Genomic DNA, 10,212 nt, shown 5'->3' with positions numbered 1-10,212 from the left:
AGCCTGAAGTGGGACTCCAGCGCCTCCGCCTGGTGCAAGTCACGGCAAATGGTACGTCTGAGGTGGCTAAGTCCCACCATAGCTCTATACTATAGGCCACACCGACTTAATTTTATGGATGACATCCGCGCGCATTGACTTTCGCCTGATCTAAAAAAAAAAAAAAGATCACGTCTTCCGAGGCTCTGGCCTGGCTTTAGGTCTGGGTAGTCCATGGTGGTTAGCGACAACGAAGCCGGAGGACGGCACCCAAGCTACCGAAGCTCCACGACTCAAGAACACAGTACATATACGTAACGGTTACAGTGTCGATGCATACATGTAAATTCCGCAAAAATCCAGCATGTGCCGGCCTGTCGTATACGTCGCTATGTAATGCGCCAAATTCACAGTACTGTATGCCTGTGGTTTAGTAGCATGTTTATTTTGGCCGGAGGATGTCATCCATAAAATTAAGTCGGTGTCGCCTAACTAAGAAGTAACGTTTCGGACAGTCAATAGGTCAGACCTATTTATTTTAGACTGATTTTCCAGCCCTACCCCTTGATTGTTGTCAGTTTGCCCCGTCTTGGGTTGTTCTTAGTGTTTCTTACGTCTCCTGTTTATCTTCTCTTTTTTCTTACAGAACTGCAGGGAGCTCAGGACCAGGCGGCTGAGGCAGAAGACTTTCAATAGTTTAATTAGACATGGGTGATTAAGTTCTTCGATTCACTAATACAAAGGAATGTACCTGCCTACGTTTCAATAACCCATTTAGTAAGTTACTAAATGGGTTATTGAAACGTAGGCAGGTTAACAAGTTAAACTTGCTTAGGGCAATGTTGATTGGGCCAGCTCTGGTCGTTTTTCAGCTGAAATTTAATCTTAAAATCTCAACATCTTAAAATGCTTTCTAATTGCAGTAGTAATACTAAACAACAAGATGGAATGGTGATTAGGTTTTGATACTATTAATCGTTATTTCTTTAAATTCCTCAAAATATCACAGAATCTCTGAGCCACTCGATTCATTGATTTTTTCAACCTTATGTTTAAACAATCCTAGCAAGGAATTGTAGTGAGGATTATCGTGAACATTTTTCATCAATTTTCCGGACATGTATGCGTACACTAGGTAACGTTACATCATAGAAAGCAATGGAACTGTGAGTGTTTGAATATGGAGGATAATAAAACTGGTGACTGGTTTAAATTTATGCTTCTGTGTTATTTGAATAGTGTTGTTGTTTGCTGGGCTTGGGCCAATGGAAAGGTTTACAAAACACTTTTCAGCTATTCATGTTTTATTGGCATATACATTATAACATATACTATCTGAAATATACTATCTATAGTAGTAAAGGCCCCAGTACGACAATGAAAAATTGGTCCCCAGCATTTGCTATAACCTAGCTAGGCATCAGAGGACATACAATCTTTATTCACAGTGCAAACATTTAACCGTGTAGGATTGTGGATATTCGGCGTTCTAGGACAGAAAAATACTCGCCTGAGGCTATTGACAGGATCGTCCTGTCAATAGCAGAAAATATTGCACTGCTGACAGGACGATCCTGTCAATAGCAGAAAATACTGCACTGCTGACAGGACGATCCTGTCAATAGCAGAAAATACTGCACTGCTGACAGGACGACCCTGTCAATAACAGGAAATACTGCACTGCTGACAGGATCGTCCTGTCAGCAGTGCCATTTTTGACACTATTGACAGGATCGTCCTGTCAGCAGTGCCATTTTTGGCACTATTGACAGGATTTTTTAAATCTTCCATTTTGGGCTGTATTGACATGTTTTCATTTTTTTTCAGTCAGAAGGCATATGCTACTGTACTGTAGATTAGGCGTTTCACGATGGCAGCTATCATCGCGTTAACAGCTTGTTATTATCATTACAGAGTACTCCAGCAGATACATGTCAAAACTAGACATGCTCAAAATATAACTAGAAAGGCCAACATTTGCTTCGGAGCAAATGTAGGAATTTCACTCCATACCCTTCCCCAAACAAAAATGAGAGATTCTAAATAAATCATACTGCAATTATACAAGGACAAGCTGTTTGAATCTCGACAGGTATTCACAAAACTGGCACTTGGCAATTATCTCCCTTTTTTTTTTACAAAGATACAACGACAAGCACTTTAAATCTCGACAGCTTTACTTTACACTTATCTCAATTTCAAAGTTACATATTGCAGGTATCTAAATACTACTAATGACGAAATTGCAACTACTACTTACGGTAGCAAAACTTTTCACGGTCTGAGAAACATGGACATGTTCACGTAACTATATATTCACGGTGGTGACAGTTGCAGGAAAAAGAAAGTCCAGGAATTATTTCCTAACTGTAAAGATAAGTTCACGGTACAGAGGTGACAGTGAAAACCGTGAACATTGACCTCCTGCTTGCGTTACGTTGCGGTACAGTGAAAAAAAAATAGGGAATTACAGTAATCAATTTACAGAGTATGTTTGCTTAGTTTCCAGATGTTTTGTATGATTGTCGTAAACTTAGTTTTAAATTAACGAAAACCGATGCGCGCACAGATGCCATCCATACAATCAAATCAACATGGCCTTATTAACAATCACATAAACTATGAAGCCATACATTGAATAAGCTATACATATAATATGATTATCATAAGCTTTATTTTTAAAATCATGCCAGTGAGCTAATTGCATGTACAGAGTGAAAGAAAGTAAAGTAAAGTAAAGCAGTAGAATTTCTGTACTAAGCTATGATAGTACTACATATGATTCGTCCTCATCGTCATCATTCAATGTGGTCTATCTCTTGCTACTAGTGACTGGTAATACCTCTGTAGATTCTTCACACTGGCAGAGTACCGTACTCCTTCTCTCTTGTCAGCTCCATACTTTTGTGACAACATCAAAGTGATTTTGGTTTGTATGTTGGAAAAGTACAAAAGACTAACATTCTAAGTTATTGACATTCTTGAGTAAGAACAATCAGTTTTTGAATGTTAAAAGCAAAACAACGAAAATCAAAAAAAAATGTTGAAATTGTTAAAATGCAGGATTGTTAAAATTGTTAAAACTGATAAAATTGTTAAAAATGATAAAATTGTTAAAAATGATAAAATTGTTTAAAATGTTAATATCCGATGCACTGGGGTTCGAACTCACAATTTCTGGGATTGCCGCCTGGCGCGTTACCAACCGAGCTAGCTCGGTGCGATACACATCACTCACTGCATTGTATGTCATATAAAGTAAACAGCATGGCGGTATCGATCGCCTCAAGCCACCAAGACTTTCAACTACGGGGTTTCCTTCTTTATCAGGTTTGCTTTTGAACCACCTTGATGTTACTTAACTATCAACCCGGCTAGCAGAAGCCGCCGGCTCCTTTGATATTACAGCCGCTCCCTGTCCAATCTTGTTTACACGCCGGGCGCAGGTCATTGACCTCCAACTTGCGTTGTTCCAACAGAGAAGAGCAAAATGTCTGGCTCCCGCAGAACGTACCGCACTCTCCCGCTGGACGTACCGCACTCTCCCGCAGAACGTATCGCACTCTCCCGGAGGACGTCCCGCACTCTCCCGAGGGAAGTCCCGCACAGCGTCCTGCACTCTCCCGCAGAACGTCCCTCGAAAATTGATGCGTATTTCGTGGCCTGTGCTGTACCTACCAAAACGCTTGAGTTCATACTGTCAAAATGGAATGGCTTTGAACAGGTGTTAATTGAGTTAATCCAATCAAATCCAACAGCCAATCAGCAAGAAGAATAGATTGGTCTGCGTCAGGTTCATGCTTGCATGCCCATATATGGGCATGCCGCCGAATTTCTTTCTTATTACGTCACGCGCGTATGCCCCCACAGTACTTTCCTATGGGGACCGCTAAAAAGCAAATAAAACGATTGTAAAAGCTTGTATCAAAAACATTTAAAAAACGCCTAGGGGTATTTACCCACTCTACCTCTATACGAAATTTCAGGTCATTTCGCCCAAAAATGAAGGAGTTGAATCAATTTAAAAAAGTGGCAGGAGGAGAAGGAGAAGAAGAAGAATCATCAGTAAAAACAGTATTTCACTCCATACTGAAGTATGGAGTGAAATAATGAAAGAAAAAGGGTACAGAACCAAGCAGCAAGCTTTTTCCGTATGAACAACTATAAACAGGGGTGCTAGTGCATACATGTAACGGAGACTTGAAACCTACAGTGGGTGACGCATGGATTAGACTGACTAAAATGATATCCAGACTTTTATGAGGAAGGAACGACTACGAAACAAACAAAAGCATCTTTACCTCAAAGTTTCCCAAACCCCGCATGGAGATGTTCTGTGGTTGGCCAAGAGTTAGAGTCATGTCAACCGACGGCCTTTGCTGATTGGTGTACTGTCGGTAGGTTATTTGGTTCCCGTTGACGATGTACTCTTCTATAGGGCTGATTTTGAACAGCTTTACAAGCTTACGGATCCACCACGACAAACCTGTTGAATAAACAAACAAACAAATAGACAAACAATCAAAACAGAAATTTGAGATTCCGGACTTCCGAGAAGCATTTTGGGGCTTCGTGACCTTCATGTTCGTGACCTTCAAACATATATTTTCCTAAGTCTGACTTTCTGACCTCCAGTTATTCCAATTGTCAATCCATGTGATGTCAACCTACAGTCAACGCGGCTAGATCTCCGAACTCGACTGTTAATCTGCCTGTCAACCTTCCCAACCCACGTGCTGTCAGTACACAGACCCACAAACCCACACAGCAATCAATCAATCAATCAATCAAGCCGCAGGCATCAGAGTAACAGCTCAGCCACCCAAAACTACAGCTCAGCCACCCAACAGCTCAGCCACCCAAAACGACAGCTCAGCCACCCAACAGCTCAGCCACCCAAAACGACACTTCCGTACCCGGAAGTAAAATAGCAGTGCTAATTAGGTCAACTCAACTCTTTATATAGTTTTATATTTCATGATTGACTTGAGGCAACTGAAGCCACTGACAAACTTACAGTATTGAGTATAGATATATTTACCTTCGCCAAGAAGGTTATGTTTTCAGTAGCGTTTGTCTGTGGGTATGTGTGTGTGTGTGTGTGTGGTTTAGCAAGATAACTCGAGAAGCAGTTGATGGATTGGAATGAAACTTGGTAGGTGGGTAGGTCTTAATGAGACCTAGAAATGATTAGATTTTGGGCCCCCTGGCGGCTTTCCTAGGTACTGCAGCTGAACTTCCGGTTTTGATATCTCCTGTTCTGGACATGCTAGGGTCACGAATTTTGGTTGGTAGATAGCTCTTGTGGTAGGGAAGAAGTGACGTGAGTTTGGGTCCCCTAGCTCCTTGTTCTGGAACTGCAGGAGCATTTGTTGAAAAAAATTTGAAGGACGATAACTCAAGAACCGGATGACGTATTGTCGTGATTTTTGGTATGTAAGTAGTATAAGTGATGCTTGACATGATCAGATGGCAATTATGCAAATCTGGCGCTAATTTGCATAATTAATGAGGAAATTCTATAACTCTGCTTTGTTCGATAATAGAACTATGAAACACTTGTGACATCTGCTTGAGAACGAGAAAAACATCTGAGGATATATATTATGTAAATGAGGACCTAATTTGCATAATTAATGGAAAATTCTTATAATTTCATAGTTGTAACTGCTGCACCCCGAATTTCATACTTGCCACATTTGGAAGTTAAGTGAAGGTGAACATCAACAAACATAATTTATTCAAATCATGACCTCATTTGCATAATTTATGAGGAAGTGCTAAAATAGCCTTTTTTTATGATAAGGCTGTCATTGGATGAAGAATATGATCAACTGACATAGTCCATGCAAATGAGGCTCTTATTTACAAAATCAATGATTAAAATTGTATAATTCGTCACCCGCAAGGGTTAACCTCATTTGGCGAAGGTATGAGATTGTGGAACTCTTGTTTACAGTATAAAATCACACTGTAACGTACAGCAACACGTATACTAAGTTTTGATACTGCGGTAAATACGTTGCATATTTTGCCTGACAGGTGTCTACTGTATCAAAACTCCCGCCCACTCAGAAGCCTGCACAGGAGGCTTTAAAACACAAAGCTCCTTGAGTGTACCTACCGTTTTCACGAAGAAACTCATCGTAGTTCTCGTTCTGGGAGTGGTCCTGTCTCCACCGACCAGTTAGCTGGGAAATATTAGCATCCTTCTCCATGTTTGATTTTTTTTACCCGGAAACGGATGAAGCACAAGCGGCCACTTGCTGCGCTGAGGCTTGAAATGCATGAATGGCTATAGGTCATAGGTCAACCTTTGTTCATGTACTAGTAACACGCGATTGTCACGTCACCAGGTGTTTTGGTTTGGTCACGAATTCTTGTCGCCTGCACTTGTTATCACCAGTATGGCAAAGCTTTAGTTACTTAATGCCGTGATATTTGGTCAATTTTATTATTTAAAAAAAAATCATTCTTGTTTACCCATCAAAATACACAATGCTGCATCAGATGATGACACCCTGACAGCATTTCTTTATTTTGATGAAATTCCTATCTCAGAATTCAACTACATGTATTACCATAAGGCCACACCAATTTAATATGTTGGTTCTCGGATTCCCCTCTTCATTTTTTTCTGACTTGAAAAAAAAAGATTCTGGTTCTGAATCAACTAAAAATGCTTATATTTTGCCCCAACAGTTCCTAGTTATAACAGTTTTTCCATCTATCAATGCAGTGGTTTTATAAAAAGTTCAAAATTCATTGTTTAAATATTAACCCAGCCTTTTGTGTTCACTTCATGGCTCCTATCGTAGCATTTGGAGCTAAAATAGGATGCCTAGGCCTGTTTTTATTTTTTTGTTTGCACCCTGTCGCTTCATATTCTTTAGGCCACACCAATTTAATTTCTTGGTTAACGGATTTTTCTAGAAAAAAAATGGAGCGGGCGGGCGAAAAAAAAATAAAAATAAAAATTTGAGACCACCTGCCATACAGCCATGTAGTAAGCAATCCATTAAGTTAAGTTACAAAATGATATAAGACATTATATTAGACACTTATTGAACTGAAAGGACCATTACTACATGTACATGAGCAACTTCTCTTACATCCCTTTACAATTATTCGTATTATTTTGCAAGATACACATCTTTACTGTATGAACAACAAACTGTCCGTTTCAAGACTCCCATCCAACTGGTTTCACTTTTATTCATCTTTCAAAGTTCCAAAGAGTGGTTTAAATCAGGGTGCTCTGTTCAGATCCCATTGTTCTTGGTTCAGGGCACACAGCTTACCACTGGGCTGGGCATTCTATTGTGTCTGGCTGATATGGAAGTTATTTAGAGCTTGAAATTTACAATATCCTAAATATATGCTTTAGACAAATTTCCAGGAATGTGTAAAAGTTATTGGCAAAAGAATTACTAACTACTTTTACAGATATTTTATTTCTTCTGTTATCTTTCCCCAATTCCCAAATACTAGTACTACCGGTAGTATACATTTTATATTTCCCATTATACACTTTAGGTATGCTACAGCTACATTATACATAGCCATCATTCAAACAAATAGCCACATTGACACACTCTTCAAGTTGCCACAAATTCAATGGTCTAGGGTTTCACTATAAAGTCTTTGATGTATGGGGGTTTTTATTTGTAGGGGGAACCATTTTATTAAAGAATTTAGATGTAATGATTGATGTATTATTTGCAATTGTACTCCTGTTTATAGGTATCTAAATAAGATGTAACTTTGTTAGAATGCCACATGCACAAGTAGTATTTTTCACAGAGTAATTTCTATAATTAAAAGAACCTGTTTCCCCCTACTCGAAGTGGACTCTTCCGACCGTGAGAAATAGTGAATGGACTTACGTGCACGTGCATGGAGGACTTCTTACTTTGCCAAATTCTCATGTTTGTGGTAGGATTTTGTACTTTTTGAGAGTAATACAGTTTGTGATGCCAGAATACATTGTTATGTCGTGTTATTTTTACATATTCCCTGGAAAAAAGATCGTTTTGAAGGTGTGTGTGCATGTGCCGCACAGGCCGAGTTTATACGTTCGGCCGATTACATTGTACTTTTAACGCCCGTTACTAGCACATGTTTCCGACACAATACGTGTTTCTAAATGAAATATAATATATATCTAAAAGGGAGATGATATGTTGTTACAGGTAAACTTGGTGACTTAGTAAATCTGCCGTACGTTTGACTGTCGTCAGTGAAGTTTTGTCCCATGAATGGTGACATGTGCAAAGGGGGTGGGGGGCGAGTTCTATATCAAAAGAATTTTTTTGACGAACTTTTGAAGAGGCAACCTAGCTTTCCGAACAAATTGCACTCAGAAAAATGTTTCTGCCTTGAAGCAATGTATTTTTAACGCTGTTAACTATGCCCAAATTTTGAAAAATTACAACGTACCGGGTGGACTTTGGGGCCCCAATTCGGGACCCGAGAGTATGGATTTTTGTTCTGTTTTTATTTTTATTACATTTTGGCAAAAAAACCAAGCGGCGAATCCGTTAACCAAGGAAATAAATTGGTGTGGCCTTATGAAAAAATCCGAGAACCGACAAATCAAATTGATGTGGCCTTAACAACAAACCTTCTGAACCACGACTGCTTTAATTCCAAGTTACTTTTCACAAGGACCCTAACTACAAATCTTAGTCATTAAGTCTAAGACTAAAACTACCGGTAAGGCAATATCTTTGACAATAAAACAACATTTCCAAACTTTATTTTTAGCAACAAATGGAATGATTAGCAATGATATGATTGAGGCAACAATATTGAGTAACTATTACGTTATAATATCATATAGACCACTAGACCACCCTACCCTTAGAATGAGGCCTTTAAGTACCAGGTGAAAATATAAGAATCAAAATTACACCTCATGAAAGTGAATCTAACTGATGCAATCATCTGCTGTTTCTTCCAGTACTACTAGTATTCAGCACCTTTGCAATAGCAAATTTTTGTACATTACACACTGTACGTACATGTAAACCCAAAACGTTTAATTTGTATTCTGAACAGAATAGTCACTTGTTCTGAATAGAATGGTCAATTGTGCTGAATAGAAAAGTAGCTTGTTTCACATGTATGTTGTATACATTGTATGGTGTAATAAGCCCTCTGGCATGAATTTGCAAAAAAATAAACTTCTATTATAAGATTTCTCGAACTTCCCAGCCTTATCTGAAATCTAAACTGACAGCTGTCTTTGTAATTAACAATTATATTAATATTATAAGAACACAGAGAAAACGAGCTACATTAGGTGTTAATACTACTGTAACAATTCCTCACCCTGCAGGAATATCACCATGTAGATATCAGAAAAGAACTTCAGATCTTGTAAATTTAAAGTTAATACAAATTGTACCATAAAACATCTACCCTACAGCTCTACGTGCTAAAAAATATCCAAACTTTGCCCTTAGCTTAGTGCATAACAGTATTGTCTTCAAATCGTCTACTTAATGTAAAATACATCTTTCTCCATCACCTTAATCATTTTGTGACAATCAGTCATTCTATAACCTTGATAAAAACATACTAGTATCCAAACTTTGTCCTTCAGTACATAACTGTATTGTCTTCATATCTTAACATCTTCATGTGACATAAATCTTTCTGCAACACAATCATTATTTTCTGCAACACAACAATCCTTTTGTTACATTATACTCCTGTATTGTGGTGAACCATATCTTTGCCACTTAGTACTACTGTCTTCATACTTCAAATTATCCTATTGATGTAAAATAAATCTTTCTCCAACACCTTCATCATTTTGTGATCATTACTGCTTTTTCAACTGTAATATAGCAGTGATCTTTAAAAAGCAGAAAAAAAAACACCTAACTAATATTAAAATACTATTCACTCCTAGATACACTGCAAAGAAGGCTTGCCAGTTACTGCTTTTGCAAATGTAATCAACAGCGATAAATTCTATTAAAAACAAATCAGAAAAAAAAGTTGTGTTGAACCATGCAGTTGTGAACAATCACAAGATGGTAGTAAAATGTAAATGGTAGTAAATTTTCAACGACCACTGTTGCCTCCATCTGATTTAGTATAATTACTAGTATAGTAATGATCAATCACTTCCGAATATAAACTCGCGAGAGTTACAGTTACAGACACGTGACCTTATTCACATGTGACGTTACGTATATGTGACGTCAGCAATTGACCAAACAC

General features: G+C 38.4%; 1 protein-coding gene and 1 long non-coding RNA gene across 2 annotated transcripts in view; one reads left to right on the top strand and one right to left on the bottom strand.

Moving 5' to 3' along the window:
• On the top strand, positions 1-963 carry LOC109475041. Its single transcript, XR_002140511.1, has 2 exons — positions 1-51; positions 626-963. It is a non-coding gene; the product is annotated as an uncharacterized LOC109475041 (long non-coding RNA).
• Positions 1-6,254, bottom strand: part of LOC109474981 (fatty acid-binding protein homolog 4-like) — a 9,065-nt gene extending 2,811 nt beyond the window's left edge. The window contains exons 1-2 of the mRNA XM_019775485.1: positions 6,104-6,254; positions 4,281-4,465 (exon numbers count right to left, since the gene is read on the bottom strand). Coding sequence (XP_019631044.1) covers positions 4,281-4,465; positions 6,104-6,197 — 279 coding nt within the window. The 5' untranslated portion in view covers positions 6,198-6,254. The remainder of the gene's footprint in view (positions 1-4,280; positions 4,466-6,103) is intronic.
• Between the last annotated feature and the right edge of the window lie 3,958 nt (positions 6,255-10,212).

Source organism: Branchiostoma belcheri, unplaced genomic scaffold (genome assembly GCF_001625305.1).
Source record: "Branchiostoma belcheri isolate BF01 breed outbred unplaced genomic scaffold, Haploidv18h27 scaffold102, whole genome shotgun sequence".
NCBI classification, from domain to species: domain Eukaryota; kingdom Metazoa; phylum Chordata; class Leptocardii; order Amphioxiformes; family Branchiostomatidae; genus Branchiostoma; species Branchiostoma belcheri.
Note: the sequence above shows the minus strand (reverse complement) of the source record. Positions and strands in the feature narration are given on the sequence as shown.